This window comes from Macrotis lagotis, chromosome 1 (assembly GCF_037893015.1).
Source record: "Macrotis lagotis isolate mMagLag1 chromosome 1, bilby.v1.9.chrom.fasta, whole genome shotgun sequence".
NCBI lineage: Eukaryota > Metazoa > Chordata > Mammalia > Peramelemorphia > Peramelidae > Macrotis > Macrotis lagotis.
Window position 1 is genome coordinate 912,026,146 of NC_133658.1, and position 18,727 is coordinate 912,044,872.

An 18,727-nucleotide genomic window follows, 5' to 3' on the forward strand; every position below is an offset into this window, starting at 1 on the left:
TCATTTTATGCTTCTCTTGAGACTTCTATCTGAAAGTCAAAATATCAATTTAGTTCTGGTCTTTTCATCAGTAATTCTTTAAAGTCTTCTGTTTATTAAATAATCCATTTACTCCTGAAGGGTTATATTCAATTTTGCTGGATAGGAGATTCATGGTTGTAATCCTAGCTCTTTAGCTCTCCAGAATATCATATTTATTTTTGTGTTTTTTTTTTGTAAGGTAATGGAGTTAAGTGACTCACCCAAGGTCACATAGTTAGGTAATTAAATGACTGAGTCAGGATTTGAACTCAGGTCCTCCTCACTCCAGGACCGGGGCTTTATCCACTGGACCACCTAGCTGCCCCCCCCCAAGAATATCATATTTTAAGCTCTCTGATTCTTTAATGAATAAGCTAAATCTTGTTATCCTGAAATGTGGCTCTACTTTATCTGAATTTTTCTTCCTGGTTACTTGCAATATTTTCTCCTTGTCCTGGGGGTTCTTGAATCTGAATAAAATAATCCCGTGACTTTTCAATTGTTGATCTCTTTCATGAGGGAATTGGTTGATTCTTTCGATTTCTATTTTACTCTCTGGTTCTAGGATATTAGGGCAGTTTTCCCTGATAATTATTTGAAACATTATATTTATGTTCTTTTGGCAGGACCGGGGAAGGAATCATGGCTTTCACATGGTCTAATAATTCTTAAATATCTCCCCTCAATCTATTTATTTCACGTATACTTCTCTATTTCACATTCACTTCTATTTTTTTCTTTCTTAATTTTTTAATGGTTCCTTGCTGCCTGACAAAGCTTCCACTTGTCCAATTTTAAATTTTAAGGAATTTTCATCAGAGAACTTTTATACCTCCTTTTCTACTTTGCCAATTCTTATTTTTAAAGAATTCTCAGTAGATTTTTATGCCTCTTTTGCCATTTGACCCATCCTATTTTTAAGTCATTATTTTCCTCAAGTTTGTGTGTGTCTTCTTCATTGAGCTATTCACTCTTTTTCAATAACATTTTTTCTTGAGGATTTAGATATAGCTGTTCTTTTGACTTTGTTATCTTCTGAGTTCGTGTTTTAACCTTCCATGTCACTATTTCTATGTTGAATATGGTTTTTTGCTCATTTCACCAATTTCTTTTTCCCTTTCCCTCTTAATATTTTATTTTTATTTATAGAAACTTTTTTTGTAGTGGCAAGTAATTGGAAAATGAGGGGATGCTCATTAATTAGGGAATAGCTGAACAAACTGTGGTATATGAATGTGATGGAACATGATTCTTCTACAGAAAAGCCTGGAAAAGACTTGCAGGAAGTGATAATGAGAGAAATGGGGAGAACCAGAAGAACACTAACAACAACAGAGAGTGATGATCAATAATGATGGTCTTGTTCATTTCAGCAGTACAATAATCAAAGGCAATTTTAAAAGACTTCTGATGGACAATACCATCCATATCTAGAGAAGGAACTCTGGAATCTAAATGAGGACCAAAGTTTACTATCTTCAATTTTTAAAAGTTTTCTTATATATTGTCTTTTTTTCTTCTAATTGGATTTGATTCTACTCTCACATGATCAATATGGATCTATGTTTAGCCTGGTTATAAAAATGTAGAGCTTATTGCTCTCTGTCGGGAAACTCAAAACCTTGCAAAAAAAAGTGACTGGTAAAAACTACCATTGCATGTAGTTAGAAAAACAAAATTTAAAAAACAAAAGAAAAAATCATGAGCAGACAGACTAGATAAATATGGAAAGACTTGAATTAACTGATGCTGAGTGAAGTGAACTGAACCAAAAGAATATTCTACACATTAACAATATTGTGAGAAGATCAACCTTGAGGCATGCAGCTCCTCTCAGCAGTTCAGAGATCAAGGACAATCCTGAGATTATGGACAATGTCATCTATATCCAGAGGGAAACCTGGAGTCTGAACACATAGCAAAGCACATTATGTTCACTTTCATTAAAATATCTTTTTATGTTTTTCCTTTCTTTCTCATGGATTTTTTCTTTCCTCTTAATTCCAATTCCTTTTTCACAATATGACTAATATGGAAATATGTCCAACTCAATTGTACAGCTTTTAGCAGACTGCTACCATGGAGAGGGGGGAGGGTATGGAAGGTGGTAGAAAAGCATGGAACTCATAAATTTGCAAATAGATGAAATGTTGAAAAACTGCTTAGAAAAACTAATTAGAAAAATAAAATTTCAATTGAAATAAAAATAAAATTTTATTTTTCTAATTATTTTTTCTAGTTTAACCCACTCATTTTATTTTATTTTTTGAATTTTTATTTATTTATTCTTATTTTTGTACAAATGATGTTTTTATGCATTACTAAAATATTCTTGTTTAAGAGTAAACATAATACCCCTCCCCCCCAAAATATAGATCCACATGAGCAATAAAGGAAAGAGAAAAAAATTAAAATTAAAATAACAATAATAATAATAATAATAATAATAATAATAATAAAGGCAGCCAGGTGGTGCAGTGGATGGAGCACTAGCCCTGGAGCCAGGAGCACCTGAGCCCAAATCCAGCCCCAGACACCCAACAATCACCCAGCTGTGTGACCCTGGGCAAGCCACCCCAACCCCACCACCCTGCAAAAACCAAAAAAAATAATTACAATAATAATTATAATAGTAGCAGTAGTAGTAGTAGGGGCAGCCAGGTGGCACAGTGGATAGAGCACTGCCCCCAGAGCCAGGAGCACCTGGGGCCAAATCCGGCCTCAGACACCCAACAATCACCCAGCTGTGTGGCCCTGGGCAAGCCACCCAACCCCATGTGCCCTGCAACGCCCCCCCCCCAAATAATAATAATAAATGTGCTTCAGTCTGTGTTCCAACACCACCAGCTCTGTTGCAGGTGGATCACATTCTTTATGATAAGTCCATCACAAAGGCTACTTCCATATTTTTCCACCACTGTCATTGCTGATCGCAACTCCCTCCTTTTGTATTTCTCCAGTACCATGTACTATATTTTCTCTCTCCTTTCACTCTGACTCTGCTGTAGGGTAGTTGAGTGGCACAGCAGACAGATCTCTGGTCCTGGGGCCAAGAGGCCCTGAGCCCCCATACCACCCCTTAGGCCCAGCATCCACCTGGCCCTATGGTCCCGGACAGGCCATCCAATCCCAGCCCCTTGCAAGAAGTTAAAAAGAAAATGTGTTATATCTGACCACTCTCCTCACCACAGTCCACCCTCTCCTCCATCACTCACATTGCCCCCTTCCCTGTCCCCCTTCTCTCTTTCTTACTCTAGATGTCTATACCCCATTGAATATATATATATATATATATGTGTATATATATATATATATATATAGCTGTTTCCTCTCCTAGCCACCTCTGATAAGAGTGAATGTTCCCTCATTCCCCTTTGCCTTCCCCCCTTCCATATCATTGCAATAGCTCATTGTTAATTAAAAAACTTATTATATGAAATATCTGACTTAGCCTATTCCACCTCTCCTGATTAGAGGGTGGACTGTGGTGGGGAGAGTGGTCAGATATAACACATTTTTTTTAACTTCTTGCAAGGGGCTGGGATTGGATGGCCTGACTGTATTATATCTTCAAATTCATCTCTCTCCTGTGCTTCATCTATAAAAGCTCTTTCTACCTATTCTATTAAATGAGAAGGTTCATATGAGTATTATCACTATCATTTTTCTATGCAGGAATACATGTAGTTCATCATCATTAAGTCCCTCATATTTTCCCCTTCTCCTTCACTCTCTGTGCTTTACCTGAGTCCTGTATTTGAAGATCAAACTTTCTGTTCAGCTCTGGCCATTCCAACAGGAACATTTGAAATTCCCCTGGTTCACTGAAAGTCCATCTTTTTCCCCTGGAAGAGGACAATTCAGTTTTGCTGGGTAGTTGATTCTCAGTTGCATTCTGAGTTCTTTTGCCTTCTGGAATATTATATTCCAAGCCCTGCAAGCTTTTAATGTAGTTGCTGCTAAATCCTGTGTGATCCTGACTGCAGCTCCACGATATTTGAATCTAATTACTTTTTAAAGTAAGATTTTGAATTCCAAAATTTTCTCCTTCCCTCCCTGAGATTTCTCAGTTCCAGTCTATTTTTTGACTTTGTTAAAATTGGGCTCTACTCCCACAGTGGAGAAGGCACTGTCTTAAGCTTCAGGTTTTTTTAGGCTGCTGTCAGTTAGTTCTGGGGGTCAGTTCTTTCAAGTTGGTATGATCTAAAGATGTGTGGTCATTACTTTCAGGCTGTGCTCTGATCTCTTGAATGACCATGAGCACTTTTATCTGCCCTGCAACTGTGACCAGGGACCCTATACCTGGAAATGCTCCTCCTTACTCTAGGACAGAGACCTATGACAGTTACCTAAATCTATATTTGGACAATTCAAGAATTCCTTTCCAATGATAACAAATGATTCCCTGCAATCTGAGCAGATGTCTGACCTCCTTCACATCTGGAGGATGAGAGTTCCAAGGTTGCCTCCATCACTACTGATTCAAGTTGCTCCCAAGACCTAATGGGTCTTCTCATAGCTTCAAAAACAAGTCAGACAGACTTTTCCTGCCAACATCTAAGGTGTGGGGCTGGAAATATTTTCACCCTGAATTTTTGTTGGTTTTACCACTCCAGAATTTTACTTTATGTGACATTAACATTGTTTGGAAATGAATTTGTGAGAGTTCAGGGCAGTCTCTCCTTTTACACCTTCTTTACATTTATTGGCTCAATCCCTCTGCATCCAATCTTTATAGATCTGTATATAAACTATATTTCAAATAGGGAGCCTTTAGTCTATAAAGATTTTTCACAGACACTCCATTTACATTTTAGATTCACTGGATTTTTTTAATATGATGAAAATAATTCCATTTCCTCTCTGTCTCTAGATTAACTCATTGCCTATTCAGAACTAAACAGGTCTTCTTCATGGTTCTTCCAATATATTTGAGGGGATCTTTTATATCTAAGTAATATATGCTTCAGAGTTAATCTTGGCATATTGTGGGATTATTGATCTATACCTAGTTTCTGCCAGATTGCTTTCCAAATTTCCAGCATTTTGTAATGTTTAGGAAGCCCTGAACTAATAGTTAGGGTATGTGATTCTTTTGCATATCATACACTTGATCTACTCAATTTATCAGCCTTTTTAGGCTATTACTCTTCCAGTAATACAAAATTAGAAAGTGTTTGAGGCAAGTTTTGAACCATCTTTCCAATTCAAAATTCAATGCCCTGTTATAATTAGTGCCTTTCTCTAAACTGGTCTGTATATCCATTTAAATGAAAAGTAATTAATTCTGAGATTTATAGCCCATGAAATAAATCACAAGAGCTAACTTTTCTGTTTGTGATTTAATATTTGCAAAACTCCTTACAAATAGTCTCAATTCTTCTGCATAGCAACCCTAGGATGAAGTTGCTATAATTGTCCCCATTCTAAAAATGGGAATCATCAAGAAGGAATAAGTTAAATGACTTGACTAGGAGTGTTAAAACTCATTTTGTTTGAACAAATTTGAACTCAGGTCTTGTGGTTGTAGGTACAGCACACCACCAACTGTGGCACCTAGCTATTTTAAGAAATCATTACAGAAATAATCAAAAGATAGTCAAATATTAATACCAGGATGTTTAGTGTTATCAAAGAATAGGAAACAAACTGAGTACTAATCAATTAGGGAATGGCTAAAGAAATTATAGATAGATGGATAGATAGATAAGATAGATATGAATGCTATGGAATATTATTGAAGAAAAATGACAAACTTAGGAATTCAAAGAAAAATTCATTATTTTTATGGGCTTTTATAAACAGTATGAAATGCAATGTGTAACAAAGGTTATACTGGAGAATGAGTCCTTGTTTCATTAAGTATAATCTCTAGCATGATTTCTTGTATAATCAAATACGAGCTCTATGCATAGGCTTGGACATTAACAAAAGGTGTTGCCTTTATAAGTTTCACTTCCAGTATGAATATTCTGATTTCTAATCACTTTCCTCTTCCAGAGAAAACCTACAAATTCTCTAAAGCACAGTAAGACATGATCTCATAAAAGGCCTTCTCCCACTGAGTTCACATTGGGCAACCCCCCAAAATAAATTTTCTGATGTTGAATAAGCTCTAGCCTCCATTTGAATGTCTTTCTTTATACAAGTAAAATTGCTAATAGGAAAAATCTGTTGAGAAATGATGATTGATTTTTATTTGAAGGCTTTACCATCCTAATTGTATACATATGATTTCTTCCTAGTATAGGTTCTCTGATGAAGACTCAAATTATGACTGAAAACCCTTCCACATTTGTGTAGATTCACTGATAATGAGTAAGAGAAACCTACTCTCTGAAAGTCTTTCTAAACTGATTAAATCCATAAAGTTTTTAATCTAGTGTAGCTTCTTTGATATACAGCAAAATTAGAATTCAGAGTCAATCATTTTCTCTACATTTATGATATTCATAAGCCTCTCCAGTGTGGATTCCCACATGCAAGAAGACTTCAATCTGTGTGAAAACCTTTTCATGGTGATTATTTTAATAAAATTTCTATCCAGTGTGAATTCTCTGATGGTGAACAAGATGAGTTCAGTTTTGAAAAGCTATTCCACATCAATTACAATCATGAATTTTCTGTGTGGCTTCTCTGATGTACAGCAAGACTAGAATTCTGTGTAAAAGTCTTTCTGTGCTGATTACATTCATAAGATTTCTCTCTAGTATGATGGATTCTCTGATGTCCAGACTGGAGTTGTGTCTGAAAGTCTTACCACATTGATTACATAAGGTTTCATTGATTCATAAGGTTTCTCTCCAACATGGATTCTCTGATGTACAGCAAGTTTGGCTTTCTCTTTGAAAACTTCCACATTGATTATAAGGTGTCTCTCCAATGTGGATTCTCTGATGCTTAGAAAGATGGCCATTCTGTGCAAAAGTCTTTCCACATTGGTAACATTCATAAGGTTTCTCTCCAGTATGAATCCTTTGATGTATAGCAAGTTGGAAGTTGCCTTTGAAAGCCTTTCCACATTGATTACATTCATATGGTTTCTCGCCAGTATGAATTCTCTGATGTACAAGTTGGCACTTGTCTCTGAAAGCCTTTCCACATTGATGACATTCATAAGGTTTCCCTCCAGTATAGATTCTCTGATGTATAGTAAGTTGAGAGTTGTCTTTGAAAGCCTTTCCACATTGATTACATTCATAAAGTTTCTCTCCAGTGTGGATTTGGTGATGCGTAATAAGGGAAGAGTGCTTGTCAAAAGTTTCATCAGATTCATGACACCCATGAGGTTTCTCTCCAGCATGGTTTTTCTGATTCACAACAATATTGGAGCTGTTTAGGAATGACTTTTTGCATTGATTCCATTTATGAGGTTTCTCTCCAGTGTGGATTCTTTGATGTACAGAAAGTTCATAGCTCTCTCTGAAAGCCTTTCCACATTGATTACATTCATAAGGTTTCTCTCCAGTATGGATTTTCTTGTGTCGAGGAAGATGGTATTTCTTTGTGAAAGTCTTTCCACATTGATTACATTCATAAGGTTTCTCTCCAGTGTGAACTCTTTGATGCACAATAAGAGAACAGCGTGCACCAAAGGCTTTACCACATTCATGACACGAGGTTTCTCTCCAGTGTGGATTCTCTGATGTACAACAAGATTGGAGTTCTGGGCAAAAGCCTTTCCACATTGTTTACATTCATAAGGCTTCTCTCCAATGTGGATTTTCTGATGTAGAACACGTTTGCAGTTGATTGTGAAAGCCTTTCCACATTGATTACATTCATAAGGTTTCTTTCCAGTGTGAATTTTCTTATGTTTAGAAAGATTGGAGCTTTGGGTGAACGTCTTACAACATGACATTCATGTTTCTCTTTAGTGTGTATTCTCTGATGCACAGCAAATTGGGAGTTGTCTTTAAAAGCTATGCCACATTGATGACATTCATAAAGTTTCTTTCCATAGATTCCATAGGAAGAGAGTCCATCAAAAGCTTTACCACAGTCATGACACTCACAAGTTTTCTCTCCAAAATGAAGTTTCTGATGTTAACCAAGAATAGTTATCTTTCTGAAAGTTTTTTCATGTTGACTAAGTTCACAAGATTTCTCTCCAACATGAACTTTCTGATGTTGAGCTAATTTGGCATCCTGTGTGAATGTTTTTCCAAACTGATTGCATTCAAAAGGTTTTCCTGTGATGTGGATTTGATGATGGTCAATGAGTTTTGAGTTCTGGCTAAAGGCCTGCCCATATTCATTACAAAAATAAAGCATTTTTCTGGTATGACATTTTTGCTCTCTCATGAAGGCTGAACTCAAGCTGTTGGGTATTTCCCCTTGATTTCCTTGATAGGTTTCCACTTCAGGAGGTTTCTCATACAACTGAATAAGGCCAATCTTTTCAGTAAAGCATTCCCTTTTTCTAACAAACTGAAAAGAGTCATTTTCTGAGGACAGTTTCTTAAACTGAGGTAAGATTGAGTCTTTTTTAAAACCCTTTCTATCTTTATCAAATTCACAATGACTATTTTGATTTTTCTCTATCTTGATATCTGAGATTTCTCTCATAAAGAAGCCACAGGGATCAACATTCATGAATCTTTGCTGGTGAGAGATCCTCAGCTTTGCAGGAGTCTTAGGCACTTCAAACCTGGTCTCTGCACCTGAAGGAAACAAAAAAAAAAAACCAGAGTCACACACACACACACACACACACACACACACACACACACACACACACCCTCCCTCTTTTGTTGGAATCTGACTTATAGATCCTAACAACAAATCTTGTGACACAGGTAGGGCAAGATCCTCATTACACTTTACATCTCAAACCATGAGCTCGGAATAGCTAAGTTATATGTCCAACATTTCTAAAGGTTAAATTAGAACTCAAGCCTTGGGACTGAACAAGCACTTTCCCAAGAACAAGATGCCCTTTCTTTATTTTACTTCCAACCTTCAATCACATACCATATGTTGATTATTCTTTTCTTGTACTTAGCTAAGCTTTCTGCTCCTTTGTACTGACCAATTTTGATGCAGTATCACTTGGTCATCCTTGTAAACTTTCTGTAAATTTTCAATAGCTTTATGACTTTTAATCTGTCATGTATTAGTTTTCAATGTTTTATATTCAACTTTTCTTATATTCTATTCAGATCATATTTTGCCACATGCTGCACACAATTTCATCTATTTTAATGATCTATCACATCTTTGAGCGTAATGCAATATGATTGATAAATCTGTTTTAATCATATTTTTTCAGTTGGATATATAAGATCACATCATAACTGCCAACCTGTTTTTATTTCAATATTCACCATTGGGATAATATTTTATTATGGCTCATGAGTTTTAAAAGATAGTTATTATTATCTTATTTCTAAATTTTTATCATTGAATGCCTATGTTTCCTAAATAAAAAAATAAAACCAAAGTACTTGTAATAAACACGATAAAAAAGAAATCCATAATCTTCCCACATTCAAAAATATCATGTCTCATTCTGTATCTTCAGACCTTCGTCCTTCTTTCAGCAAGTGAAAATCATGAGTCACTATTAGTCTTCTAGCAGCACTTTCCCTGTGGTGGTTCAGGAACAAATTAGGGGTTTGTGACTAAGGTTAGGAGCTATAAATTATTTAACATAACCTTATGCAGTAAGTACTTACACAATTTTGTTACAATGAATTTTTTTCTCAACTTGAAGACAATAACCATGCAAATTTGAATGCATTACAATGTCCACTACAAATCATCAAAATCAAATAAACAATGATTTTGGTATTTACGCAGTGATTCTATCAAAATTGATTACTTAAGTAAAAATCCTTCACCAAATTGTTGCCAAACTTCAAGAAAGGATTGATATTTAGGTACAAATCAGTTCTGGTAGATGGTCTGAGGATATGCATATACCCACATTTGTTTTCTGTAATACCCTGCAACAGAATAGTTCCCTCATTTCAGGGTCACCTAGTAATTTGCTTCTCATCGGTGATGTAAACATCAGATCAAGATGTTATAAACATCTGTGATTCTTTCAGTGCAGATTCTAGGTTCTTTAAAAAACCTGCTCACTAGATATGGACATTACAAGATATGTTGAAATCATGACAAGTCAACAAAAACAGACATATTATCTCTCACTGAGATATTAAGACTATCTCTTGATTCAAACTTATCTTTTGCATGTATTACTAATTTTTATTGGGCAGATTTTCAAAGGATCTGATTGACAACATAGGCCGGCCATTCTGTAGAGTTTCTGTGATACTACAGACATTGTGCCAGTTGGTAGTACTTTCCTGACTTATTTTATTTTATTTTATTTTATTTTGGTTTTTGCAAGGCAAATGGGGTTAAGTGGCTTGCCCAAGGCCACACAGCTAGGTAATTATCAAGTGTCTGAGACCAGATATGAACCCAGGTACTCCTGACTCCAGGGCCGGTGCTTTATCCACTATGCCACCTAGCTGCCCCTAGACTAATTTTATTTTATAGAAAAGCATTGTTCAAAAGGTAAAAGAAAAGAAAAATAAGCCAATGAACTTAAAGAAATTAAAGAATTTATCTTTAATATACTACTTGTAATTAGAAAAATAAAAATTTTAAATACTAACTAGTGATTTTTTTCTGGTCACTGGTTTGTGGGCTAAAAATTTTTAAAAAATGAGTTTCCATCCCTCAGCAAGAGAATTTGTGAAATTCTCCTACCATTTTCTACTTCATCCATGTGTTAGTGAGCATTTTCAGAGTATTTTGGTTATCAAACAGAATATAGAGGGGTTAGAAAGCTGAGTCCAGCCATCAGGAAGACAAGTTCAAATTCTGTCTCAAATACTTACTAGCACTGTGAACCTGGGCAAGCCACTGAGCCTCTTATCTCTTTCCTTAATAGTAAAATAGGCAAAATAACAGCATCTATCTCACAACGTTTTGAGAATCAAATGAGATCGTGGTTGTAAAGGACGTAACCCAGTCCGGCTCATCACAGGTACTGTAAAACTTCCTCAGTAAGGAAAACAATAGCATCTCCTTCCCAGGGTTGCTGTGACAATTACATGAGATAATATTTCTCAATCATTTGGCACATGGCTGATACTATATGAATGTTCCCTTTCATCGCTGACATTTTCATTAGTTTCTCACCATCCCTGCTCTCCTTAAACTATACTTGTCCTCCCATTTTCTAGTCACTTATTGCCCTGTTGAACTTAAGATATTTTGAAATCAATTTACCCTCCTTGGCTGAGATCAGCTAAGAGGGAGGTTTCTGATCTGCTGCTTCTTCTCAGACCACCTCTGTGTCTGTAGGTCAGATGGTGATCTCCTGGACAACAAAGACTGTCTTTGGTCTTTTCTTGTCTGCCCAGAACTTAGTACACTGATTACCATATAGAAGGGTCTTTGGATAATGATTTAATTCAAACTTCAGCCTTGGATAACTACTTCCAAGTAAGGTAGTGACCATTCCTACTCATATGCTATTGAAAGAAGACAAGACAAAAATAAGGAAAGCAGCTTTGCTGGTAAATGAGTTTTACCACCAATTAAAGCTAGACACATTCACCTAGGTCCTCATTATGGCAATATAATCCTTCTATATCTCCCTGATTCACTCATCCATCCACCATGGAGGCTTTTCCAAACTCATTTCTTCCTTTTCAAATCTCCTTTTTCTCCCCTGCATATTTCTCTAAGTTGACAACTTGCTTTCATATTTCACTGAAAATAGTACATACGCTCCAACATCAGATGAAGAGGTGGCCTTCTGCTGGTCAAGGCAAGTCCCTGTAACTGCATTAGGAATCCCAGTCCATTCCAGGTTAAGCTCAGTGCCTCTAAACTCATCAACAAGTTCCTGACTCAAGCCTTGACTCGACTGACCCCATATCCTTCAACTTCCTCTATCCTCTGATTCAAAGGCTAGAAGGGGAAATACCAAACTTCCCCCCATGCCTTAGACATCTTGGCTCTCTCCACTCTTCATCTGCTGCTCTGGCTATTTTTACCTACACAGAATAAGATGCCCCCAGACCAGGTTGCCCTGGTTTCTTTCCCTTCTCCCCCACGCTTTCTAATTTGTGCATTATGAGGCAAGGACTCTCTTTTTTTGATTAATCGGATCCCCAATGCTTCCAGAGTACCTGGCACACCGTAGGTTCTTAAAATTTATTAGATTGGGTCTTTTGCCTTGGAATATTCCCTTCTTTTCTTCCTCATTTTTCCCCCCACTGATTTTCAATTTCTCCTTGTCCACTGTCTCCACCACTGTCAGAAATAAAACTAGGGCTCCAGAAAACTGAACTGGCCAAATCCAATGACCTTTGTTCAATTCTCAGCTTTCTTGACCTCTCTGCTGCTTCTGATACAGTCAATTGGCCCCTTTTCCTGGATGCTTTCTTCCCTATATTATAGGGGCACTGGTTCTCCTTTTTCCATGTCCAATATGAAATTTCTTATCTTTTGACTCTATCTCCCATTTTCTTTTTTGACTATTCCTATCCAGGGTACCAGCCTGTGAATCATCCAGGTTCATAATCTAGGGAATCACCCACTCCTCATCCATACCCACACACCCACAACACACAAGTCGATCTTTTGAAGAGTCCTCTTGATGCTACTTTGGTAACTTTTATCCCATCCATCCTGTCTCTCCTAACAATGCCACTTTCTTAGTTCAGGCCTGTATAGTCTCACTGATTCAAGTGAGTCTTCTTAGTCCTCCACAAATTCATCTTTCTAAAATGAAGCATACTTCTGACCATGTCATTCCCTACTCAGTAAGCTCCAGTGGCTCTCCATTATCAGGATCAAACACAAAATGCTCTGGTTGTTAGCTCCTCATCTTCTCTTCCCTACCTCTCCAGTCTTCTTTCACTTCACTCTTCCTCCACATGAGATAATCCAGTGAAAATCCTTAAATAGGATCCTTCATCTCCTGAGTCCTTGAGTTTTCATGATGGTCCATTATGTTTAGGATGCCTTCCCCTGGCTTCCCTGATATCTGACACAAACAAACCTTCCATAATAATCTTTTCTAGTCCATCTTAAGCTGTCTGCCTTTCCTCTCTTGATTAACTCTCATTCTGTTTGGCTATTCCAGATCTTCACATAATGGTTGCAAGTTGTATTCCCCACTAAATTATGAACTACCTGAGAGCAGGGCTTGTCCCTTACCTTTCTTTCTACCTTTGGCACAGTGTCTGGTATAAATGAGGTGCTTAATAAATGTTTGGTGAGTTGGAGGTATAGGAAAGAACCCAATGAGACAACTCCAGCCCTCAGTGCAGTCAGGAAAGTTTCTTGCTCCAAAGTTCTAAACCATGATGTCTTATAGGATCATAGATTTATAAATTTATCTATATCTGTCTATCTATCTGTATGTTTGTTTGTCTATCTATCTTTCTTATAGAATTACTGAAGGGAAGTGAAGGCCAGGGAGTTCAACCTCCTAATTTCACAGTTGGGAAACTGAGGCTCAGTGGCTCCATAACTTTCCCAGCATTATATTGCTAAAAAGTATCTTAAAAAGAATTCCAAGTCAGGGCATCTTGGCTCCAAGACTAGTCTTTTTCCCTTCACTACAGCACAGATGCTTAACAGCTTTCATAGTCTTGATTTCATCTCACTCACCTGGACAGGAGTTTCTTGGGTCTTTTTGATCCAGGATCCAGGATGGTTCCCTTTCCTCAAAAGGAGAGATGAAATCAGCTCTGAGAACTGGGATTCCTTGGCATGGAAATAAAGAAGGGATGGGGATGGAGAAAATTTAAGACTTAACTCCTTTTTAGGGAAACTAGAATGACTGCTTACTAGCACAAATCAAGGAAAGGTGTCATGGTATTTATTGTTGGGACCATGGGGGACAGGGAGATGATGCAGCTAGTTTGGAACTAGAACATTCTGCCTTTGCCTCTTCGCACAAGGATGGACACACTGCCCAGATTACACTATCTAGAAGTAATAACCAGTGAGTTGGAGAGCCTAGGGCCTGGACTCAGGAAGACTTGAATCCCAATGTAGCCTCAAACACTGAGTAGTTGTGTGACCCTGTACAAACAACTTATTCACTTTTCTTTAGTTTACTCCAGTAAAAGATGGCTAACAATTGCATCAGACTCAAAGACAACTTTGAACATCAGATGAGATAAAAATTTATCAAGTCCTTGGCATAGAATAATTTATGTAAATGCTAATTACTTTTTCTTTCCCACTGTGGGAAGAATGAAGAAAAAGGATAAATTCTTGATGGGAAAAGCAAGACTGGAAATAATAAGCTAACAAATAGAGCTTTTAAAAGACTAGAACCAACCCAAGGTTAAAGGAGTTTCCTTGATGGGTAGGGCTCCTTGTTGGAGCCCTTCTTTCTGCTCTTCTTCAAGGAAAAACTGAAACAACAGTTTTTAGAGATTTTGAAAACATAATTCATGCCCAGGTAGAGACTAGATAACCTCTGAGATTTGAAAACCTGAGGTTAGTTAAAACAGAAAAGAGAATCTTCAGGAGTGACAGAAGAAAGAGCCAGATCCTCCTCACTAAATAAAAAAGACCTTTGATAAGAAAAAGCAGGAATAGGAGCACCTGTTGTGAAGAGACCTGCATTTTTACTTTCTAAAAACTGAAAGATACTCAAAGCTGGTACAATAGGGAAGGAAAGAAGACATTCCTTTGATAACAGATTCAGACTTTTCAGGAGAAGTTGTGCTTACCTAAAGAGAGCAGGTTCTGGAAGTTTTCCAGCATCACCTCCTTGTACAACTCCTTCTGAGGATCATCCAAGAGGCACCACTCCTCTGGGATGAAGTACACAGCCACATCCTTGAATGTCAGTGACTCTAAACCATCAAAATTCACAAGACTTAAAGCTGCACAATGAATAGAGCACTAGTCCTGGAGTCAGGAAGACCTGAGTTCAAATTCAGCCTCAGACACTTGGGAGTGGAATGGGAATTTGAATCCAGCCTCACTGACTAGCTGTGTGACCTTGAGCAAGTCACTTTACCCTGATTGCCTTGCATCCAGGGCCATCTCCAGTAGTGCCAATACATATCTGTCCACTGGACTCAGATGGCTCTGGAGAAAGTGAGGCTGGGGACTTAGCACAGCCCCATCCCCCCTGAAATCTAATTCATGTGCTTATCATGGCATCACCTCCCCAATGTTGTGGTCTTCTTCAAGAATGAAGACAAAACACCATCAACATCTACATCATCATCATCATCATGAATTCTGAGTGAGTATCAGAGTCAACATTTAATTAGTCATTAAAAGCCCAATTGAATCCTGAGAAAAGCATTTTATATGTGAAACTTGAATAAAGTTGACAAATATCTTATTATGAAATCTTCACCCTACAGAGTCAGAGAGAATGTATGTATCCTAGAAGTGAGGTATAAGGATCTATGGAGGAGAAAGAGAGATGATGTGAAACTTCTTTCTCATCAGATCACTGAGTGACAAAATTCTTTGAATAGTTTTTGAGAATTGGCAAGTACTATGTATTTTAAAGGAAAAGGTGCTACTTTTGAACAGTAAAGCAAAAAAGTTAAAATCAAGTTCATTTCTTAAAAATCTGAAATAACACCTTACCTATATGAAAAGATGAAGAGGACAGTAATAACAATCTATACTGTACTGAGTAGCATGTTATCAATCAAGCAAAGAAGAATTATTAATGGTTATATTGAGGGGGTTGAAGTCACAGCCAAATCATCTTATGTCTTTGCTTTTTGACTGGCTTCACTTGCTAATGGCAAATATACATTAATTTTCACATATCATCATATATTATAGTGCACTATATATATATATGCATTTTACATACATATATACTGTTCTAGAAATATAAGAGTAATTAAGAGAAAAAGCATACCTTTGTTAATTATAAATGTCTTTATTAGCTGGGTTGGAGACTGAATGAGAAAGACATTGCCAGTTTATGAGTAAGTTGTCAAAATATAACCTAATATTCTAGGAAAATGGAGAACAAGAGTCAGAATAACAAGAAACAGACTGATGAATGAAAATCAAGAGATGGCCAGATGTCAAAATGTCTTGATATCTAATATTGATCATCTATTTTTCCAACCTGTTACAGGTTATTTGATGCTCTTTCATTTCATTAGTAGCCATGTCCATTAGTGTCAGAATTCAATTTTTTCAGAGGTTCTATTATTTAGGAACAATCCTCAATCAACTGACTTCAGTGTTGTTACTACTGTACTCAATTTCATAATGTAATTTTTTCATTCAAGAAAGATTTTATTTATTTTGAGTTTTACAATTTTCCCCCAATCTTGCTTCTCTCCCCCTACCCCCACAGAAGTCAGTCTGTTAGTCTTACATTGTTTCCAAGGTACACATTGATCTAAGTTGAATGTGATAAGAAAGAAATCATACCCTTAAGGAAGAAAAATAAAGTATAAGAGATAGAAAAATTACATAAAAAGATAAAAGGTTTTTTATTTCTAAGTTAAGGTAATAATCTTTGGTCTTTGTTCAAACTCCACAATTCTTTCTCTGGTTACAGATGGTATTCTCCATGGCAGATAGCCCCAAATTGTCCCTGATTGTTGCACTGTTGGTATGAGCAAGTTCATCAAGGTTGATCATGTTGCTGTTAGGGTGTATAATGTTCTTCTGGATCTGCTCATCCTGCTTAGCATCAATTCATACATCTTTCCACACTTCCCTGAATTCCCATCCCTTCTGGTTTCTACTCGAACAATAGAGTTCCATAACATTCATATGCCACAATTTGTTTAACCATTCCCCAATGATGGACATCCCCTCAATTTCTAGTTCTTTGCCACCACCAAGACCTTCTATGAATATTTTTCTACAAGTGATGTTTTTATCCTTTTACATGATCTCTTCAGGGTATAGATCCAGTAGTGGTATTGCTGGATCAAAGGGTATACGTATTTTTGTTGTCCTTTGGGTGCAATTACAAACTGCTCTCCAGAAATGTTGAATAAATTCATAGCTCCCATAATGTAATTTTTTTTTAAAGAAACAATTACTAGGCAAGAAGGGCTGGCAGCTCTCTTTCCATGGAAGTGACCACATTTGCTGATGCTGGTCAAGTCTGCACTCACCTGCCATGGGGGTCTTTAGGGTCCAGGAGTCATTCCCTCTTGTTCCAGGTCTTGGTCCTCTTCAGACTGAGCAGGGGGGGAGGATCTCGGGGCAGGGGAAGCCTTTCCCTTTACCTCCTAGGCAAGGGGCTGATCCACAAGGATTAAAAAAGGGCAAGGTCCTAAATGGAGTTACAAAGCTCCTAGCACTGTCCTCAGGAGACAGACTACAACCAGAAGAGGAGGGCAGCAGGGAGAATAAGACTTGGAAACAAAAATGGTCTAAACTCAATGGTCTAAATTTTCTTTTATTTCTTCTCCTCTGGCCTGATCCTCTCAACTCATCCTGTTATAGAGAGACCCCAGAGGCAGGAATGGTTTCATACCCCAGATGGGATGAAAGCAGTCTCAGTGGCTCCTGGATCAGAGCTCTCCCCCCCACTGATGCCCTGGGTCAGATCTGAAGGTAAGCCACCTGGGATCTACAGGTAAACCAGAGACGGATGTCTAAGGACACTTGGGATATTGAGAGCCTGGCTAGAGCAGGCGCTGGGAGCTGGCCCAGGAGCTGGGCCTGGGAAGGAGCCATTCCTGTAAAACACTCACAAGGAGGTCAGCCTGGGAAGATGAAGTCCAATAGAAAAGACATTCAGCAGACACAGAGGTGGGGTCCTGTTCAAACCTCCTTGGGCTTTTCAAATGCATAGCTGACTTCCAGGAGGAGGGGGAATCTTAGCTGTAAGAGAAGGCAATGATTTCAGATTCAAGGGCTCAGCACCAGGTAATCAGCTCTGCTGGGAAAAAATAAACAACTGATTCCATATAATGAACAACTTTCATTTTGAGACTTATTCCTATAAATTATCTGCTTTTTGGAAAATTCTACCTATACATACTGCCCCTACCAACTTGGAAAGTCTCAAATCTATTCTCCAAAAAGAAATTAGATTCCCTAGTATTACATCATGTTTTGTAGCCTGCTTATTTTTTCTTTTAATGTATCAAAATGTGGGGGCAGCTAGGTGGCACAGTAGATAAAGCACCAGCCCTGGAATCAGGAGTACCTGGGTTCAAATCTGGTCTCAGACACTTAATAATGACCTAGATGTGTGGCCTTGGGCAAGCCAATTAACCCCATTTGCCTTGCAAAAAAAAAACACCTAAAAATATGTATCAAAATCTGTACAAAACTTGTATTCAAAGTCTTTTAGCCTGCTGAGGGGCCCTGGATCCAGTTTACTATGTAGACTTTGCTGCTAAATCATACTCCTGAGACTCTGTCTTGTCAGTGATTATAATTCACTCATGACAATTCTTAGAAAGCCACTTGGGAGTCAAGAGTGGACCTTGGCTCCAGTATGGCCTCTTAGAAGAACTTCCACCGCTCTACTGTTTTCACCCTCAGAGGGAAATACACAGTAATCATAATTGTGAATATAAAATGGGATGAACTCACCTATCAAACAGAAGCAGATAGAATGGAGCAAAACCAATAATCCAACAATATATTGTTTACAAGAAACACATGAAGCAGAGAGACACACACAGAGTAAAGGTAAGAAACTGGGCAAGAATCTATTATGTTTCAACTGAGGTTAAAAAAAAAGCAGGGTCGCAAT

At 37.5% G+C, this 18,727-nt stretch overlaps 1 protein-coding gene across 1 annotated transcript; it reads right to left on the reverse strand.

The window, feature by feature from the left end:
- Positions 1-6,809: 6,809 nt before the first annotated feature.
- Positions 6,810-17,162, reverse strand: LOC141508966 (uncharacterized). The gene is given in 7 exon segments (XM_074218097.1): positions 6,810-7,224; positions 7,393-7,639; positions 7,642-7,831; positions 8,143-8,684; positions 13,666-13,761; positions 14,742-14,867; positions 17,126-17,162. Coding segments are annotated over 7 exon segments (1,653 nt in total).
- Positions 17,163-18,727: the final 1,565 nt, after the last annotated feature.